The sequence below is a fragment of the Centruroides vittatus genome, unplaced genomic scaffold, assembly GCF_030686945.1.
Source record: "Centruroides vittatus isolate TY-2023 unplaced genomic scaffold, ASM3068694v2 contig_474, whole genome shotgun sequence".
Classification (NCBI taxonomy): Eukaryota; Metazoa; Arthropoda; class Arachnida; order Scorpiones; family Buthidae; genus Centruroides; species Centruroides vittatus.
Genome location: NW_027122266.1, coordinates 2149398 through 2172396, shown reverse-complemented (window position 1 = coordinate 2172396; position 22999 = coordinate 2149398). Strand labels below are relative to the sequence as shown.

Here is a 22999-nt window from a genome sequence, read left to right as displayed (position 1 = left end):
TGTGCTTTCTCAAACTTGAAATGTATGTTCAGCATTAATAAAAGTTACTAAAATGATTAATTTACTGTGTTTTTGTTATTTCTTACTCCTGTTTTTAGGTATTCGGTATTCGGCCAAATAACGAAAAATAGGCCTAGTACCGAATAGTAACCGAATATTCTTTGCATAACTACTTAAAATGTTTTATTATTGCATTTATATTTAGACTTGAAAAGATGCAATTGAAATTAATCTTGTTAATTTAAAATATTTATTGAAAATATGTTAATAAATAATATTTCAAATAAATTATAATTTATAATAGAATGAATGATTATAAAATTAATTGTGTTTTCCAAAATTTTATTAAACTTTTTTACAGGTTCAAATTCGTCCATGGCGTCTCAGTGATGCAGATTTTGTTCTTGATGCATCAATGCCTCTAGATCCTCGCAAAACTGTGTTTGTTGGTGGAGTTCCACGACCTCTGAAAGCTGGTAAGTTGTTATAATATTTTACAATGATATGGTATTGTTAATTGCAAAGTGATAATTGTTTAAAAAAATAAACATCATCGTCAAACCCGATATATTTTAAAGCTATCATTCAACTAAAATTGAATATTATCAGGCTTGAAATGGCTATAATATTAATAATTTATAAGACAATTTGTCACTTAGAGTTAGGTGTTAGGAACTATCTCTTGATAAATTTAATAATTATAATTTTAAAAATTTAATTTAAATAATTTACAAAAAATAAAAAGACGTAGTCGCTTCCAAAAAAGACTACTAAAATCTACTAAAATTTTAATTTTAAAATTTAAAATTAAATAATTTAGATGTATAAAATTGTAATTATTAAATTTATCAAGGGATGGTGCCTAACGCCTTACTCTAAGTGACAAATTGTCTTATAAATTATTAATATTATAGCCATTTCTAGCCCGATAATATTTGGCTTTAGTTGGACGATATCTTTAGGAAAACCTGGTAAATATATTATTAGTTCAGGAATGGACCAGGAATTAAGATATTATGTAAGTAAATCAAAAATAGCTCTTCCATTATTGACTACACCTCATCATTAAGCAGGGTTTAAAGACGATTGTATTTTTTACTGTAATGCAGCTATACGAGGTTCATAGCACAGGGTCTGTATATGAAATAAAACTAATTTTTTTTTTATTATTCCTTTAAAAATATTTGTCAAGTTTTTCTTTATTTTATTTTATTTTATTTAAAATTTTGATATCTGAATGGAGTAATGTCAGAAATGGGCATTCATAGTTTTACACTAGGTATTTTCAAGCAGAGCTAGGAGCTTCTTTCTTCCTGTTCTTTTCGTACATTGGCTCTTTAAAGACCAATCTTTTTCTAAGCCGGCTTTCAATGTATAGCACTGGGTTCCATATCCTTAAAGGTGGCCACTTGCAAACATAAACATAAAGTCAAAAAGGAGGCATGCTGATTTGATTGCTCAGATCTATCAAAAGCAGATTCATTAAATTAAACCTAGATTTATACACTGCTGAGCTAACCATCAAAGTATTTATACATATCAGTAGTTTCTATAGATATTCCTGAATGATTCTTTCACTGCTATTTTTATGATCAACAAAAGCATGCTGGATGTCCTGAACATCCAACTTGAATTGATTAGTAAATTTTCATCTCAGTATCACCAAACTGCACAACATTTTGATTACATGTTCCTATTTTTGAAACAGAAACATCTTCCACTGCACTGGACACATTAGCCAGAAGTCTTCCAAACCTATAATCCAGTGAGAAGAACAAAAACATTTATTGAAGAACAAACATTTTCAACTTTTACAAAGGCCATTTTCAGATTCTGCTGGTAGAATGTAAATCAAATAAAGAAAACCAAATTTAAATAACATTCGTTATGTATGAACTTTGCACGCGCAGGAACATAGTAATAAATTTGAAATAAAAACAAACATAAAAGAAAAACAACACATACAAAAAAGTAAATACTTATAAAGAACAAAAAGTCAGAATAAAATATACTCCAAAACAACTGGAGTGTCAATATATAATGATAAGATATGAACATAATATAAATATTAAGACCAAACTGTTTACACAACATTACATGGTTGCCTAGAAATTAAACCTAGCATTAAACCCAGTACTGCTCTCCAAGCATGCGACATAGGAGTCATGTCCCTGCTGTTGATAACTGTTCCTCTAGAAATAGACTAGTGTATATCAACTCTTTTGCACAACCGTAGAGTTGATTGATACTACGAATACATTGGCACAACCGCTGCCTTTAGATCCCTTATGACTAGGTTTAAGAACACCATGACTCAATTACTAGGAAATTGGATGGTATGGCTTTGGCTGCCTATGCATCAGACAAAGATGTAGAAATTTCCTTTGATAGAGGTCACTTTCTACATTGTAACACATTACCACTGCATTTAAAATACATGGAGATTCTTGTAGATTCTTGAGATATACAAAGCTATTTCTAGAGGAATGGCTATCAACATGACTCCTTTGTCACATGCTGGAGGGCAGTATTCATGTGCATTTAGCAACCATGTAATATTTTGTAAATAGTTTGGTCTTAATATTTATATTATGTTCATATCTTATTATTATATATCGGCACTCCAGTTGTTTTGGAGTATATTTTATTCCAACTTTTTGTATTTGTTGTTTTTCTTTTGTATTCATTTTCACAATTTATTACTGCCTTCCTGCACATGCAAAGTTCTTACACAACAAGCATATTTAAATTCTGTCTTTTGTTTGATTTGAAGCCTACCAGCAGAACCTGAAGATGGCCTTTGTAAGGTTGAAAATATTTGGTCTTCAATAAATGTTTTTGTTCTCACTAGATTTTAGGTTTGGAAGTGTTGTTATATTACATATATCCAGTTCGGGATAGGGTTTGTGTAAATATCATTTCAACTGGTCAACAGTTACTTGAATGAACCACCCGTAGTTTATTGTGGTATGTCATCTTTGATTTTTATGCTGTGAAAAGACAAGTCTTTATTTTCTTGCACTAGTTATACCTTGGTGTAATATGCCTTGGATTTTACTTCAAAGCTTTCAATTTGCAAAATATATGTATTAAGTAAATGATGGCTGTGAGTGTAATATTCTTGCTTTAAGCTGCAGAGACAGGTCTTTTAATTCCTGTAATATATTGTATTGTACATTAATTCCAATTCTTTATAAATCCCATTGTAGTGAGTTTTCCAGCCAAGTCTTCAAATTTTTACTGATTATTCCTGTTTCTGTTTGCATTGTTTGCAGCTCAAGTAAAGAGAACATATAAAGCATGGTAACTTTTCCACACTTCTAATACACATCTACAACTAGAAGAAACTCAAAGAACACCAAGTATTCATTTTATCTTCTGTAAGATTATATCTACAGCACTTGCACAAGACTGTAATTCTCATTGCAGATCCCATTTGCTCTCCAATTTTTGAAGATTGACTGTATAATGCATAAAACATATCCAAAAAAAAAAAAACACATTATAGAGATTGACTTTTGCAGCTGATTCCTCTGCAATTGCAAATACTAACTCCAACCTATGGTTCATACAGATCTGGAAATGTGGTCAGCAGTCTAGTAGAAATGCCATTCTTACTACTCAACATTGTATTGGCACTATCTATACAGATTCCATTCCACAATCAATCATGACTGAAACTACTTTTTTTAGGGTTTGCAAAATGATGTCAGCAATTAAATTAGTTCAATCAATTCCAGTATGAAGTACATTGGTTCCTCATCATTTATATAGGTTTTGACATAAATAATCAAAGTTGATCAATCAGTAATAGTTGTTCTTTCATCACAAAGAACAGAAATTTTTCTGTTTTTTCTCAATATCTTTTCAATCAACATAGGTTTCATTTCCAAGCTGATGTGCAAAATATTGATAATATCCACACCAGTTACATTAGAATAAGAAACGATTTTAACATCATGGCCATTTGTTTTCTGTAGCACAAGTAAACCAGAATGGTCATGGAATGGATGATTGTTTTTCACAACGTAGTAAGTAGTTTGAAAGACATGTTCTATTAATTCCTGTAATTCAGTTGTTGCTACTTCGAATAATTTGGCAAGATATTGTTATCTGTCTGAAGAGCTGTCTAGTAAGCATTGGATCCAACAAGTTCTGAAATTTGTTTTCTGGAGATAGTTGTGCTGTCCTAATAGTGCCATTAATTTTATTTTACAATTGATTTCCACCACCAAAAATAACTAAATTTTTCATGCTTTGGTAGACATTGCAATCTACTTTCTTACCTTTAACAACAGGTCAACAGGTTTTTGACCTTGTGTTCTTTAAATACTTCATGAGTCCCACATTCTGTAGTGAGTAGTCTGTTCCAGAACTTGTTGAAACTTAATCATATAGACTCAGATTTGACTCATCTAAAGTTTGTTCACAGTTTATAATAGTCTCTTCATAATGTTACTTCCAATATAGTATAGTTTTTCCTTCTTAAGCTGAAATTTTATCATAATTTTGTGTATGAACATGTTTTTACTGTTTCCATATCAGGTGATGCTTTGAATGGTCTTTTAATTTCTTTTTTATTACAGTTTTTAGAACAAAATTTAGTTAATATGGCCTGCTTAGTGCTGCTTGGACATGTTAAAATGTTTACAAAATGATTAAATGAACATACAAAGCACTTTCAACTTATTACTTTTATAATAACTTTTTATTTTTAACAATAAAAAAAATTATTTATTATAAGCATTATATAAAGTATTATAAACATAAAACAAATTGAATTTTCAAAAGAAACAAAGTAATAGTAATTTTTAAAAATTTGCTCTATGTATGTATTTAAAATTTGCTGTAAAAGTATTTACTTGAATAATGTTCTGGTCCATTTTAAATGCTGCCATTAAAGCTCATTTAGTAATCCAGTAATTTAGATGAGTGGTTATTAGATGTTTTAGTGCATAAAATGTGTCTTGACTAAAACAGTTGAGCGTGAAATAAGCTTCAAGATAGATAGATGTAGTAGGCATATTCATGTGGCACTGGATAATGACATAGGAAATGCTGAACTAATGAACTTGACTAAAAACATTTTTGTCTGGATGTAATTAGTTGGTTAGTGACAATAGTAGCTGCTACTCAACTAAAAAAACTAGAATTAAATGGATGTACTAAACTAAAGCATTTTATTAAACTACTCAACTAAATATTACTGTCCACACTTGTTACATTACTAAATTACTGGACTAGTCTGAATGAGACTTTATTAACATTATAAAGTAGAGATATGGTTAATTATTATATCAACAGTGATATGACATTTCTAAAATATGTGTTTTTGTTAAGAGATTTTGATTATTATGAGTGTTTGGCTAATAAATTGACCCAAGAAGGGGTTTGATATTGCTAGTGAAAAAAGACTAGGCTGAGTCTTTATTAATTTATAATTCGGACAATTTTATGGTAATTAAGGTTAAGTTAATTTAGTTACAAAATTGAATTTTTTATGATTAATTATTACATTAGTGTACATCATATGCTGTTGTTTTATCAGAAAGGGAGTATTGACCTAATGAGAGTGAGAGAATGTGTCAATGTAAATCATGTATATCTAAACATTTATATGATATGTTGGAAAAATATATATAATAGAACAAAAATTGAAAAAAAACTAAGTTTTAATAAAGCATTTATATCATTTTATAATTTTAATGCAATTAACTTATTTGGTCTATTATTATATTGTGAATGTCATGCTCAGCTGATACTGATGCAAGTGCTATGCCAGACCAAAGTCAAAACATAATTATTTGCTTACTCAAACAAGTGTAACATTAAGCTGTTATTGGTGTCAATGTGTAGAAACTTTCTCACAATGTGACATGTGTTCAATATTTCAACTTTCTGTAGTGCAATGCAAATGTTATTATTACGGATTAATGTTTCTAGACTTTTGTGTAGTTTTATCTAAATATATTTTATTGAAGGATAGAATTCTAAATGCAATGTTCTGTGCTGTAAAAAAATATTGTGGCGATATTGGTACTGTTAGTGGCTGTATTTTGAAGTTATGTGAAGCCATCATTTTAAGCACCAAAGTGCAAGTCACATGACTTTTGGCATTTAAACATTACAGCTTATACATTCTGATATTCCAGAGAATTTGTAACCTAGTGAGTTTTTTTCCATTTTATTGTAAAAATGAAATGAATTTATTCACTAAGAAAAGTGTTTTTACCTCTCCTGAAAAGTTAGTTTTTTGACATTTACAACATTTTGGCATTGTATGCTTTAATTACCTTATCCATCTTCCACATCTGTCTTATTTCTTGAGCAAGTGGAGTGTACTTATTGATTTTTAAAGTGTGAGCATTTTTTATGTTATGAGTGTTTGGAACGGAGATGTCTATTATATAAGCAATCTCACCTCATTTGCCAATGAAAGTGATGTCTGGTTTATTGTGATGAAGTGTTTTATCTATGATTATGGCTCTGTCATAATATATTTTGTGTGTGTTATTTTCTAAAACTGCCTGTGGAGTATATTTGTAATATGGTATCTGGATGTTTAATAATCTGTGTTTATATACGAGCTCTTAATGAATTATATTTGCTATTTGATTTTTCCTATATAAATAGTCTGTTTGTGCTAAGAGCCTGCAGCCAGAAGTTATTTGTTGTATTGTTTCTGGCAGAATGTGGCATTTTCTGCAAGAGGTATTTGTAAGTGATATATGTGTTTTCTATAGTTTTTGGTGTTCATGACCTGATCTTGAATGGCAATCATAAACCCCTCACTTTCTCCAAACAGACAGCCACCAGTCAACCAGTAGTTTGATGCAATTTTGTTAATATACTCCTAAGCTAGGGCATGTCTGCCATGAAGTGCCTTTTGTGTCCATGATTGCTTAATGGTGTCTATGTTATTTATGTGTTGAGCTATGTCCAAGTGCTCAGAGTGTAAATTTAAAAGTTCATGGTTACTGTCTGCCAGAGTTAAAGCTTTATGTAATCTTGATGTTTCTTGTTTTCTGTGGAAAAACTCCTGCAGTGTCAGAATTTGTTTGTAGTGCAGGTTGACTATATCAGTCAGGTCATCGTCTGCCCCTTTCTTTACATGGTAGAGTTAGTCTTTCTACAGATTATTTTGGGTTATATTTTTTATGCTTAATAAGGGTTATTCTTGTTTTCCTTTGGAGTTGCTCAAGATCTGTGCATGTCCAGTGTATAACTCCAAAAGAAAGGTGAATATAGGGGCATCATACGTATTAATAGCTTTAATAGTGTGTTTTGCATTTAGGTGTGTTCTTAATACTGCATGTAATTTGTTCTGGTGTACAAGTGTTAATCTTTGTTTTATCTGTGTATGTTCTGTAAGTTTTGCCTGTTGGAATTCTAAATATTTGTAAAACCCGCTCTCTTTTATGGATTCAATAATATCTTCATTTCTGAGTACAAAGTCTTTTTTTTTTTTCAGTTTTTCGAACTCCTTCAGTGTGTAGTGTTTTGCATTTGTCTAGGCCAGTGGTGTGCAAATTATTTTCATTTCTGACCCCCCATTTTGTGTAAAATTTTGTTGCAACCCCTGGATAGACAGTAGACTTTTTTTAATTATCAACATAGTTAAAGTGAAATTCTTTCTGGGATTTGCACTTATGTTTCTGCCTTATTAGAGGTCTGAATAAAACACATAACTTAGAAACAATGGTTTTATTTATGCATATAGATATAAATATTTATTTAATGAAAAATTCTTTTAAAAATCTTTAGTATTAGGGCAGTTGTTTTCGTAAAAAGACATAGTTCTATTTTTATAAATAATATAATTTCATTTCATTATTTTACTGGTACCTGATACTTGTTGAAGAAAAGCCTTATATTTTTTATTGCTAAATAAATTTCTTTGAATTTAGCAACCTCAAAAGATTTTCTCATTACCCCCAGAGGGTCTGAGAAAATCTTTTGGAGTTATACACTGGACATGCACCGATCTTGAGCAACTCCAAAGGAAAACAAGAACAACCCTTACTAAGCATAAAAAATATCACCCAAAATAATCCATAGAAAACTGTGGATCACGACTCTGGGGATGTGACTGACAGTTTGCACACCACTGGTCTAGACCAATTTATGTATCATTTGAGTATGTGTATACATATAGTTTGCAAGAGAAGATGAATCTGATTCTGTGTGGATGCGTAAAGTTTGATATCGTGAATGTACTGTACAGTACATGAGGTGTGATAATGTGAACAGTATTGTTTTGCTGTGTCTGATATTGTAATTATATTGTGTTTTGTTCAATATGTTAGATTAAGGATTAAGTGCAAGGCAGAACCAAAGAGAACTCAGGGAATCTCCTTGAAAAGTTCCTCACTTGATGTATAACTGATTTGATTTTATGTGAGTTATGGAGGTTAAGATGTGGGACACTGTCAAGTGCAATTGTTTGAATATTTTATTTTGTTTCCATACAGAGCAAATTTTGTAATGTTTGAGTCACCATGTTTTGGCTGAAGTTTATGTTTCAGTGTGTCAATGTATTCTGCAATGTGAGCGTTGTGTTGTTTGTGCTTTCTATGCATTTTAATTTTCTTGAAATGTTTTTTAGTTGTTTCATTAATTTAGATGATGATTTGTTAGCATATTGTGTCAACCTGCCTAGCTGCTGTCTAATATTGTTTATTTGTGTTTCTATTCTTTGCCAGGCAGGCTTCTGAAGGGTTTTTGATCTGTGTGCATCTGTCTATGAATGCAGTTTTAGTCCATGGTAGGTTACTACTGTGATTGCACCTGCATAAACTAGTGTGTGAATGTCTGACTGTGTAGAAATAGAATGAGTGCAACAACTGGTGTGCAAAACTTAAGCAACAATTGTTTTTTGCCGTAATTCTGCAAGAAATCACCTGGAAGATTTGAAATTTAGAATACAGAGACAGTATTTTGTACTTAAAGGATGAAGAAAGCATACTAGTGCAAAAATGAATAAAATGCATACAGTATGGAATTAAAGCTTCCTTCTTATTTAATCTTGCACTGTGTGTGCTTACTGCACATATTCTTCTTGCCCTCACATCATCTGTGATGTCTTCTTCCTGAATACAAATCACCTTTCTACTGAGTTGGGTGTTTATTGTACTGACTGATCACAACAAGCCCTTTACTACAATTTCATAGCTGGCTGCTTAAAAATTACATTGTTGCTTAATTTTTTCACACCAGTGTATGTAAGTGTTCACATAGTGTAGAGTTTTTTCCTTACTAGTTTAAAAGTGTTGATTTTGGGAATGCATGACGATGTGCAGAATCATTGCCAGTAAAATTAGTGAGCGCTTCCTGGAAAAGAAAAGACAGAGAATGAATTAAACCTGAATTTAATTCAGGCAGTGAAGAAGTGTTGATATTGTCAGCATCAGTGAAAATAGTGGTGGTAGGAAAAGCATTGTCAATGGAAGTATCTTGATGAGCCTGAAGAATTATGTGATTATTATTGATATTGGGAGTATTTGTTTGTTGGTGTAATTGTTATGCAATTTGTTGTTTGATATGTTCTAGTGTTGCTTGTGATATAAGGTTGTTATGTATAATTGTTCTTTTTTGATTAACAACCCTTTGTACAGTGAGATGAGGATATTGTGAGAACAAGTGATGTAAATGTTGTCTGAATGCTGTCATGTCTGTTTTGAGTTTTGTGATGGTGTAGTAAATATAGATGATAAACTCATTCATTTCTGATGTTCATTTCTTCCATTGGCGTGTTTTATCTGCCTTAGTGGTCTGTGGCTGGACTGCCTCATAAACTTCCAGGTCACCAGTTTCTCATAGCTAGTGTGGACCAGTACTGTTTTCGCCACTGGTGGTCTAAGGAGACTTTGACATATTTTTCAAACATGAATATCTGCCAAAGTCACTAGCACAGACCTTGTTAGCCCAGGTGATGCCCAACCAGTATTAACTTGGATTGTGTTACCACCATGGTTAGATCTCCACAGACATGGGTTCAGTCACTCTTGGCTTCATTTCTCCCTGCAGACCTTATTGCCATGGGTGACCCTACCAGGAGCAAATGCTCTAGCTGGCATAGCTCTGTGGTTCATCAGAATTACTGAGCTATCTCACCACAGCAAGGTGGTGACTGATGAGAGAGTTATTATTATTATTATTATTATTATTATTAATAATTTATTTACTACTGTCATTTCTTTTATTTAGTGGAATTGGCCATGATTATGGATAGATTATATGGTGGTGTGTGTTATGCAGGCATTGATACTGATCCAGAATTAAAATATCCAAAAGGTGCAGGACGTGTCGCATTTTCAAATCAACAAAGTTATATTGCTGCTATTAGTGCAAGATTTGTACAGTTACAACATGGTGATATTGAAAAAAGGGTATGAAATTTTATATTCAATTTTAAAAAATTCATTTTTTTTCTTTTTATAAGTATTCATTTCACTGTTATTTTTGAAACTTTTTTTTATGAAATGTGAAATCAAACATTATCATCATTATCATTTTACCCTCACTATAAACTACAAGAAAAAAAAATGTAATTTACACAATACAAAATCTCTAATATACCTAACTATCAATACATCTAAGTGATAAATGATACGTAAATAAGCTTATAGAAAGGAATCAATTGTATTTTCAACTGTGGCAGATATATTAAATTTTTATTTTTATTTTCTTTCTGTGTTTGTAATATGTCAGTCTTCAAATTTAATTGCTAAATCTTTAAGGTAGTAATAATAATAAACACAACTATTTTTAAAACTTTTTTTATTATTATTTAAAAAAATTTTTTTTATTATTTGAATTATTAATAAATAATATGTCATGTTTAAGACATTACTGAATAGATGTATTAAAATAATAAATAAATAGCATCTAATATGTAATTTTTATTGTATAAAATATTTATTATCTCTAAAGAAATCAGATATGAAATATATTTGCATTTAGAGAGTCAAAAATAAATACTTAGAACATTCTGCATATCTTAAATTGGCAAGCTGGATGGTATAATCATTTAAATTATTGAAATATAGCCTCTTAATTCAAATGATATTTATAAGTTAATTATATCTTAGGGACAATTAATTTTTTTAATCATTTCATAAATTCATGAAATTTTTAAGTGTTGAAATGATAAACTGTTTCAATTCATTATCTGATTTAGTCCAGAATATTCAGAAGTAGATATTAAATTCCTTAATTAAAATAAATTTAATTCAAAGGAGTTGTGAGAGTCTATCATTGACTAAACAAAAAGAATTAACTAAATTTATACAACTTTTTATTTTTTATTAATTCTTCTTTCATATTCTGTTAGGCTCATGACCATCCCATGTTGTTATGGAAATATACATCATTTAAATATTGTAGTTGCCAATACTTCTATTACCTTCCCATTTTATTCTATGCTTAATTTAACAGCAATTATATAAATTACTGTATAACTTGTGTGTCTGTAACTCTACCATAATATCTTATCTTTCTATACATTTTTCATAACTTATTCAATGTGAAAGCTTCTGATATGAAACTGAAGTAGCTTCAAAAACATTTAACAACATTTGGAATCCTTAAAGGAAAAAATTTTTTTGATGTTAGTTGAGAAACAAATTCATATCTTTGCTGAATGCTGATTTCTATAACTATTTAGAAACAGACAACTACAGGTAGGCCTCCTACAACATGGTAGATACGTTCCCTGAAAATACCACATTGTGGGAAATTGTGTTATAGGAGACACCAACTTAATACAACAGCTTAAAGGTTAAAAGATTGTAATACGTAAATATTGTACGTTTGGAAATTAAGTTATTACCACCAGAAACAAAGAATTGCATCTAAAATAGTAAAGTAGAAGTCGTTCTTCAGGTTAAGCCTTAATGCTCTACCTCTCCCCCACGGAGGAATTTCGAAAAATCTTTTCTTAGTGTGCATTCTCATGGTCTGACCTACTAAAAGGCAGTTAACACGTTGACTGCCAACTATGAGATGATTCGTATTTTACGTTACTGCCTAGGACTCCACCTACAAGTTATATCATAGTTTGTTTCCTTGCCATATTTTTGCAGCTACGATGTAATTCATAGTATATCAGTGTAAATATGAATAGACAGCCTTGGGCAAGAACAAAAAATCAAGTTTGGCTTACATGAACAGAACATTTATTAATAAATTAACAGAAAATATAATCATAAAAAGTTCATTCAAAATCAAAAGCAAAACAATATTTTTATTGTTTGTGATAATTTTTGAAACAATCTTCCATGCAAAGGGCTATCTTCTCTGGACAGATTAAACAGAAATAACATGTTTTTCAGCGTTTTTTAGCTTTGGTACAAATTCGACTTTGTCGGACGCTGTTTTTTTCAGTAGTTAGGATACTCTGTAAATAGTGAAGCTCTTGCAATCTAATTTTTTTTGAAACTGGTTGAATCTCTTTTACAATCAATGCTTTGACGAATGCTTCTCTAAACTTTATAAGTTTTATTTTAGAAGTTGCTTTTTGAAAGAGATTGTGCACATTGTGTATATATATCTTTATAATATGTAATGATGCAACCTTTTTGGGCAATCTAATAGTCTTTCTTAGAGCTGTGCAGTAGGATAGCGTTTGATCTTATCGGTCAGTGCCAGACATTCCATGATTATAATCTCGAATTTTATTCTGTTTCATCAAACATTCTAGTCAGTGGTCCTTTCTTATCCATATTGGGGTATTTATAATTTGATTTTAAAAATAAGTAAAAAAATAACACACTCAAAAAAGACATAAATGTGATGTGCTCAACTCTATATCTGATTTATTACTAACAAATTTAGACACACATCTCTGATTCGCTGTAGTGAAGTGACAGGATGAATTGCGTCTGTGCACGAATTAACTCATAGTTTGGCTTTAGTGAAGAGCTTTCTGTTACATAACTACGAGATAATTCGTAAAATCTTTTTTTTAAAAAAACACATTCTATATGCTTTTTAATTATTACAATGTACTCTGATTAAAGTTTTTAATAATATAATATAATTAAATTAAGTTGGCATTTTACACTGGAATCCTGAAAAGTCATGTGGCAGTCAATGTGTTAAAAACAAAAAATCACATCTAAAATAGTACAGTAGAAGCCAGTGGTGTAGCGAACATGACTGGTGTCCAGGGCATGACACTTTATTGGCGCCCCCTCCTCCCTCTAGAAACACACATAGTTTGTCTTGGAGACCATTTGGGTGCCCTTCTGTGAGTGACGCTTGGTTCATGATACACTCCCTTGCACCCCCGTCGCTATGCCACTAGTAGAAGCCGTTATTCGGGTTAAGCCTTAATGCTCCCATGGGAGAATTTCGAAAAATCCCTTCTTAGTGTAGTTTTCATGACATACCCTAACTGTGTACCAAATTTCACCTCTTTAGGTTCAATGGTCTGCTCTGGGCGATGATGAATCAATCAGTGACTCAGTCAGTCAGGACAAGTAATTTTATATATTTAGATATATATATATATTTATTTATAACAAATTTGTTCTTCCTTTCCCACAATATAGTTGTGTGTTTCTAAATAGTTATAGAAATCAACATTCAGTAAAGATATGAATTCATTTCTCAACTAGCATAAAAAATTTTTGTTTTCCTGTAAGGATTCCAGATATTGTTGTTAAATGCTTTTCAAGCTATTTCAGTTTCATATCAGAAGCTTTCACATTGAATAAGTTATGAAAAATGTATAGGAAGATAAGATATGCTACAAATACCTCAAAACTTTTATTGCAATTTTTGTAAAATTTGGTTTGAAAAAATGTTTGTACTTTTGTCTGGCTTATCTAAAAATTGATATTATCTTGTTATTCCACCACTACAATTACAACTGGTATAATGTCTTTAATGAGACTGTATCAGTAATGATTAAGATTATAAGAGAAGTGATTAATTTAGCCTGCTGTAATGATAAATTGAAGGTTTCCTTTTAAAGCACTTAAATTCAGACTTGAGTTTATTGTAATTACCAAATTTTATATTATTCTAAAATATAATATAAATAAAAATATATCATTGAAATTCTAACAACTCAAATTTATTCAGAATAAATGTTTTCAGCCATGTTTAAAAACTTTCCTTGGGTTTTTCTTAATCAAACATTAACATTTGTAAAAGAACAAGAAAGGAATAATACAGTCATTCACTTAAGAGAACACTAGATAAGGGAACAGTTTGCTTAAGAGAGCAATTTTTCCATGTTTCCAATTTTCTCTCCTACATTTTACATTAGAGAGAGTCCTATTAGAGCAGCAGTTCACATAAAGGAGCACTATTCTTAGGAAGATATATAAAGATCTATCTTTAATCTTATGGTACATGGACACATGACAGTAGGGCTCTATGCTATGGTATTTGTAAAGAGTTGATTGAAACCTTCCATTGGTCAGTTTTCTAATAATGAGAAGTCAAAAGATTTCTTACAAAATCATAATAAGCAGATTTTATTGGACATATATGAGAAACAGTTATATATTAAAAAGGATATCATAAAATATATATGAATAAACATTGCATATCATATATATATATATATATATATACACATTGCATTCATATATACATACAGGGGTGGATCTACATAGGGACTAATAGGGCTTAAGCCTGGGTCCCCAAGTGTCAATGGCCCACAAAAATTGAATTATTATCATAAATTTTTAATACTTTTTCTGATTAAAGTTTGTCATTCAACACCATTTCATAAATATATTTCAACTCTGATTTTGATGTTATTAAAAATGAATTTTAAACCCCAGTTTAAAGATTCTAAATCTAACAAAAAATGGGGCCCCATTGGACTTCAATAATCTCTAGGCCTCGAAAAATCTAGATTTGCCCCTGTATACATACTTATCTCAAGATGAGAAGATAAGAAGTGATTAACAACAAGCAATTATTTCTTGTGACATCATCACTATGCTGGACTGCAATTTTTAATCATATTTTTAATTTATTTAATTTAAAATATATGCTCTCCACCTCAAATTAATAGTGGCTTGTCCCTGTACTTCATACTTCTCCTTAAACAATAGAGTTGTACTAGTCATCTATCTAACACCTTTCAGAGGAAAATTTTTGAATTGAAATAACATGACTTCCAGTTTGCATCAGAAGTTTGTATATAGGTTAATTGGGGGCCTCCTGTCCCTAAGGTTTTCATATCTGGTCTTGCCTTTCATCTATCTAACTCTGTTTTCAAGATTAAGGAAGGACAGACTGATGGACAGATGACAGTGGGTATTTATAGGTTTACAATTTTTTGAAGTTATATCACCTTACTTGGTGGGTACTGTAATTATTTGTTTTTATACTGTATGTCTGATTAGAGAGCATTCAGAAATTTTGGAGCTAGGATATTCACATCTTTTCAGCTAGGCCTCTTCCAACTTTACGGCCAGATGGCTGAACGGTCAAGGTGGCAGCCTACTGCTCTGGTGGACCAGGTTTGAATCCTGATGGGTTGAAAAATCCCCAGGAATTTTTCGGGGGGTGGTCTGTATATACTAATTCTTCAATAGAACAATAAAGTTGATGATATAAGAATATGTTAGTACAGTAAAGTTATGTGATAATGAATTTTTACATTTCCAAGAGTATTATTTGTTACATATAACTTCTAAAACATGTAAAAGTGAAAATAATTGAATACCATTAACAACTCCCTGGTTGATCTTGTTATTTTGGATAAGGGAGCATAATGCTGTGATCCTGAGGGTGCTCTCTTAAGTGAACTTGACTGTATTTAAATGTAAATCAAACAAGTAAAACAGAAAAGCCGTATTTGGGACAAGACTATGTCTCAGAGACTCACTACTAAGCGGGATCACTTTGACACTCAGCAGGTCTCGTTCTCATTCTCCAATCTTCTTTGGTATTGCTGGTTTTGAGCACGATTGTTCAAATTTTGCCGGCCTTGGCCACAACCACAAGTTTGTCCACGATGCATTTTTTGTGAAATTAACCTATCCAATTTTGAAATATTTCTCCATTGCATGTCGCCCCAGGTTGAATTTTTGTTGATGCCTAACGAAAATTTTCCATTTTTGAAAAAAATAATCCTGGCCATTGTATCGTCTGAAATTATTTTTTTTTATTTTGCACAAACAAAATATATATATATTAATAAATGTAAAAAGAAAACAAATTATATTTCGGAAGTTAGTTTTAATATAAAATTATAATGACTAACGCCATCTACTTTCAAAAACGTTTTGATGCTGAAACGAGATATCTCAGGTCAACTGGTCAAGGTCAGCACATGGCAACCAGAGATATGTCGGGAATAACGTGGAACAGGTAAATGGGTTTTTTCAAAGATTCGTTTGTCAAAATTCGATTTAGCAACATTCACTTTTTGAACTTCCCAACGAGCAAAGCATGCACAAATCTTGCACTACTGCCTGTTTGAAGAGAGTGTTGCTATTTTGTATTTTATTTAGACTCAGATCTTGGTTCCCTGACTACCTACAAGTCTGGTTTTTTTTTATGCGCGCATGATTTGGGCACTTAATACTCTGTGCCAAATTTCAACTCCTAACATATATTCCTTCATACCTCTAAGCTGGTTACCCAGCCGGCAGTATAATTTTATAAACAAGACATAGTCTTGTCAAAAATAAAATAAAATTTAAACAAGAGAGGATGTTTGGAGGAAAACATTGTCAAAGGATTTCATTTAGAATTGAATTTATGACTATTTACAAAAATATAAAATTTTCGAGTCTTCCTTACATATTGTTTCACTCCACCACAGAAGTAACAGTGTATTGGCTTGAATAAACTTCAGTAGAATAAATGGTAAATTATAAAAAAATTTCACACAGTTAAAATTGATCAAATTGATTTCATTTATTTATATATATATACGGTAAGATCCCACTTAACACTGATTCGATATAACACGGTCTGCCCGAAGCATAAAAAAAAGCTCAAAATTTACGCTGATTTCAATTATCTCAGCATTTCATTGATTAGTATATAATACAATTATTTATGAACATGAACCAATCAGCAAAAGGTGGCAATTCGTCGTAGCACTGTACTTTCCTTAAATCTATGTTTGTTTTGTGCAATTTTGGAAAAATATAACATCATGAATGCCATAGGAAATATCAACTTTGCTTGGCAAGAATTAACTGATAAATGCACGAACAAAGTGTGAAAGAAGTTATGGCTGAAGGAATCCAAGAATTCTCAACAAGAAGAGTCTATTGCTGTATCATTAGATTGACCAAACTCAACCTAATCGATACAGCAGGACTAGGAGATGTAGATGAGCAGGATATTGAGGAGTTACAGCAGGTTTTTGGTGAGAGTCTTATCAATGACAACTTTTAAGAACTGGCAGAACAAGGAATTCATGTAGAACTAGAAAATAAAGATTCTGAAAATGAAGAACCCAAAAAATTTCTCTACAAATTTCCTTAGTGAAAGTTTAGTAACAACAACCAAAATCATTGATCAAACTGTAACCAGATTTTGAAAGGAGTGCAAAAGCAAAACAAGGCATTTTGGATGCGATCTTCTGCTACCGACATTTGCTTAAGGAAAGAAAAAAGCGACAAATAAAACTTCACGACTTTATTGCAAAAAAAAAAAAACAAGAATTTTAGAAAAGTCATATCCTTCATCACAAAAAATAAACTTTACATTTCTGTGTGCACATATTTATGTGTTATTTAACATATATTATTATATAAATTAATGTAAAAATAACTTAAACTTAAAGTAAGATTTGTTTATTGAGTTATGTATACTGTAACTCGGTTAAGACCGGATAAACGCCTGTAGTTATTTTTTACTCTACTTTACCTCATTGGAAATAATACAGATTTACTACAAATGTAACTTTTTATGTAAAAAATCTAAATTGAATAACTGTACATATTTTATCAAATTGTATTAATCGCAATAAATTTTTAAAAATGTTTTTATGTTATAGAGAATCGTTGTACACCTGTATTAAAATATAGAAACATAATTTTAAGATGTACCATCATATAATATGTAAGTTTTATATTATTGTATTCCACCTTACATGTTATTTAATATTGTCGGGAAAATTACCATAATTTGTATTCTTTGACAGCACTGAAGAGGGGTTGGGAACATAAGCCAACCCAAAATACATTTCAATAAAAAACCCTGTAAATAAATCGTAAATTTCCTAACCATTGTTGTATGATCGTCTACCAGAATTATTTTTTTGGATTATAAGGACGGTACACACAGAATTAAAATTTGTTTATTTTTGGTCGCATGTTCTCCTATCCTTATTTACTCTATGTGAAAATGATGTTGTTTAATGCTGTTTCATTTAGTGTTTTGTTGTCTAGGAATGCATCCCCCGTGTTAAGCGGGGTCTTACTGTATATATATATATATATATGTATATATATATAGAAACAGCTTTAATATAAGGGAATGGCGAAAGACTACTGAACTGACTCCACATACCTAGATGATACAGTATTGCATGAAAAGATTATAAGTTTAATGTTGAGCTGGAGTATATTGGAGCCACTTCTCACTCTCAAAGCAGTGATCAGGAAATACAAAATGAAAATGTGTTCCTTGTCACTGCCTATACCATGGTTGTCCAACCTTATTTCTTAATGAGGCAAATTAGAAATTTACATATATTCAGCGGGCCACAAAGGTACTTTATATAAATATATGCTTTTAAAATGTTTGAAATTAAATTTTAACAACGTATATATAATTGCATAAAATACTGTATTATTGACAGTAAAAAAAAATTATACTCACACACAAAATAAAAATAAATTTAATGTGATTTTTGACATTGCCTTCCTTTTATAATATTGTTAATATCTGCTTTTATCATACTAGTCTTAATTCTAAGAATGTTAGTTAAATGGGAATTACTCAACCTATTTCTTTTAGCAGTTTTGATGTTTTTCATGCACAAAAAGAATTGTTCACAACAGTATGTTATGCATGTGTGGGGTAATACAGTTTTCTAGCACCAATTACATCATTACATTAAAGTGTATCCAGTGAAACGAGAATAATTTTTACAACATTCTTTACCAAAATAAATGAAAATGTACCTAAAAAATTTAGGGTGCAGTGGGCCACATAAAAATGTTAAGTGGGCCGTGGGTTGGACATCCCTGGCCTATACCATATCTCAGTGTGAAAGTTAATCTTTAAGAGCAGTGTTTCTCACTTTTTGCTTGAGTGACCCAATATATTTGTTTGTAATGATTCCACAACCCAAATGTTTATACAGTCAAACCTGTTTTTATGCGCTCTTTTTATGTGCGATTTTTTTTGCGATTAATGCGAATTTTTAATTTGTGCGGTATAGTTGGCGACTAGTCTCGTGCGATTCGTCATGTCTTACGTTGACTTATTATAGCTAAATAAACTTATTATAGCATAAATGCACTTATTATAGTAATATTATTGCATGAATATGCGAAAAATGATATAATTTACTTTTTAAGTCAACAAAACACCACCTGGACAAAAATATGTAAAACAGACGATAGACCAGACGATGCAGTCAAGTGCTGACATCTGTTGTCAATAAATTCTATTTCGTACGGTTTTGAGTTATTTTCTATGTGAGACTTTTTTATGTGGTCCCTGTTGACCGCATAAAAAAAATATTTTTTAATTGTGTTGCGAAAACTATTATTTACAGCCATTCGTGAAGTTTCGTGAGATTTTTTTATGCGTTTTTTTAATGCGGTCCCTATCCCCCGCATAAAAACAGGTTTGACTGTAATATAAAATTCTTAAAAAATCCTGGTAAACTGGAGTCACTGTTTATTATATAAACAGTTACTCCAGTTTACTCCAGTATTATATAACAAAATAAAATTATGCATTATTGATAATCACCAGGGATGTGGAGTTGGAGTCAGAGTCAGAGTCGTGGAGTTTTGGTATTTTAGTCAGAGTATCAAAAATCCTAACTCTGACTTCTTTTTACTTTCCCAACTTGTTATGTATATAAAAAACGAAAAAGTATTTGAATCGTGTCACATTTGACTCTTCAAGTGTTTTGCAAATCTATACGATTGGAGATCTCTCGAACCCAAAAAATGTAAAAACAGGGAAAAATTTGCGCGTCCATGTGCATATATTGGTGTCTAATTTGTTTCATTTCTTTATTCTGTTCTGAACTATTAAACAATATCTCAGAATGAGTAAAGTTTAAGAAACAAAATTTGGCACAGTAGCATGTGTATAAAGGGCATTAATGCTATTCAATTTTGGTTCTTTATTAAAGGTCAACAGAGTAGAGACATAGAAGGGGTCATGTGTCATATCTCCAGTGTGATCAGAGTTAATGAATATTTTACTCGTTATTAACATTCACAATTTATAATATAATCGAGATGAGTTAATAATAATAATAATGATAAGCTCAGAGTTCAAATGGTTAAGAGTTGAAATTTGGTACACAGTTAGGATACGTCATAAGAATGTACACTAAGAAGGAATTTTTCGAAATTCCTCTCACAGGTGAAGAGGGAGAAGGTTAAGGATTACCTGAAGATCTCCGTTTCTATTGTACTATTTTAGATGCGGTATTTTGTTTTTGTGAAAAATCGAACGTACTTTTAGTCCCATCTAAAAATTCTCTAATTAGTCTTGGAAGAGAGAGAACCTAATTCTTGCACCCAGTGAAAATGGGTAAAATCGGCTATAATCTGAATATCTTAATCTTCGTTATCATTACTTTTTGCATGAGCAATATCTGGCTCAACTGCTAGTTTTTTATTTTTTATTTTTTATAAGACTTGTCTCTACCCTCAAAATTAAGCTTGAGTTCTAATGTGAGTACAGACAGAAAAGGAAATCTTACAAAATTTGAAAGTGATATTTATTATGCACTGGAAAAAATAAATCATATTGACCACTCTTCAAGTTTGGATGTTAAAACGGCAATACTGCACTATCCAGACATTATCCAAAATACAACATTGATTGTCACAGCATTGTCACTAACCAAGTTTCATTAGAGCATTTATTTTCTGCTCTTAAAATTATTAAATATGATCTAAGAGCTTCAGTGAATGCTGACTTAATAGAAGTGATTTTTTTTGTAAGGAGTAATTCAGTTTATAACAGAGATGAAAAATAATAAATTAATCAACATGGCAAAATAAGCAACCTCTTTTTTACCAGTCTAAATGTTATATTTCTCATTCTTGACTTAGTTTAATGTATCTGTATACTTATATATTACCCAATATACTTGTATATTATGTACTGTACAACATTTTTATTAAACTAATTTGTTTGTATAAGAATGTATTTACTATTTTTATTCATGCATGCTTACCAAATACTAATGCCATCATCAAACATGTCAATAAATGTGAACTTATATATTCAGTAGATATGTCAAATTTTAATGTTTAATTAATTTTTTAAAATCGTTTTATTTTGTATTTTTTTAAAAATAATCAGAATCGTCATTATTATTACTTTCCTGGCTGTTATACAGTATAGGTCTATAACAAAAGAAAAGAATGACGATCAGTCAAAAAAATGACTTTTTCAGATTTTTACGCTTTTGGACTCGGGAAGCCTCAAAATGTAGAGAAGTGCAAACAGATGTTAGAATGAGTACCAACCAATTTAGTTCAACCATTTTCAAGCTTAGTAACTCCTGTGTTAAACCATCCGACTCTGATTCAAAATCATGCCTCCCATACAGTCTAACATTCATACATACAGAAAAAAAACTGAATTTTTTGCATATCTCGACATTTTGAGGTGCCCTGAGTTCAAAAATGCAAAGATTTCGGGTGGGATCATTTTTTGAACGATTGCTACACTTTTCCTCTGTTATATATAACAACAGAAAAGTAAAAATTATCATATTGACTCATTACTTTGAGGAACATTTTAGCTTTGGAATAAAAAAAAGTTTCTACATTCTATCTTTATTAGAACTATATTTATTGATACTAATATTCTGAGGTCACGTGATGACGTCAGAATTTTCGGGCCTACTTTGTTAACAAGTCGCTAGTCGGAGTTGGAGTCGAATCATAAGAAAATGTTGGAGTCATGTAAAAATCTACTGACTCCACAGCCCTGATAATAACTTCTGTGTGTGAAATGTAACATTGAGTACATTTCTATTAAGATAGGTTCAGGCCAATTTCAATTTGTAACAAATAACTTACTTCAATTTCAGTTTTTATTATTGAAATGTAACTATTACAAAATGTAAGACTGACAATTGTAAATAAAACAGACTATCTCAAAATTATTCAGGAGTCTATTTACTTTGAAAAATATTACAAGTTGTTTTATAAATTTAGTGAACCCTTTTTTAAATTGTATTTTTCAGATTGTAAGATTTTGTCAATTTCATTTTGTATATACAAAAAAAAAATTTTTTTAAAATTATTTATTGATCCACTTGTGTCAAAATTCATCTGCTATTTATGTTTTATAATTTATTGTTATGTATGATAATAAACCTAAAAGTTTGAATAAGCAAGGAATATTTTCAAAACCATTGCAATTTAAATGGCTTTATGACTATGACTGTTTCTAAATATCTATTTTGATGTTATTCAAAATAGAAAAGAGAAATCAATTTCATATATGCACATCCTATAATCTTAACTTTATTACTAAATGACGATAATAATTATAAGAAAAAAAATTGTTAATAAATATTCAGTACTTAACAGATGCATCTATTGTTCCTAGTTCTTAGAGAATATTTTAGTAATACTTGTATTACAGGTATTTCTGCAGAAGGTAGTTTCATTTCACAACTCATTAAAATTTTAACATGATCCATAGTTTGAGAAATTCTGTTCAAGAGGCAAGGATTATAAAACTGGCTATCACAACTTTGACTTAAAACAGAGAACTAGAAATCTATAAATCCTTGCTATGAGTTGAATCTATAAACTTGATGTACATTGAAATAATTTCTTTTGCTTAGATATCA

The 22999-nt window shown here is 30.7% G+C and overlaps 1 protein-coding gene across 2 annotated transcripts in view; it reads left to right on the top strand.

Annotated features, from left to right (window-relative positions):
• LOC136977786 (cytoplasmic polyadenylation element-binding protein 2-like) overlaps window positions 1-22999 on the top strand; it is a 173168-nt gene that overhangs the window by 136054 nt on the left and 14115 nt on the right. For both annotated transcript variants that reach the window (XM_067273345.1, XM_067273346.1), the window contains 2 exons: window positions 362-476; window positions 10207-10388. In XM_067273345.1, the coding sequence (XP_067129446.1) occupies window positions 362-476; window positions 10207-10388 (297 nt within the window). The remainder of the gene's footprint in view (window positions 1-361; window positions 477-10206; window positions 10389-22999) is intronic.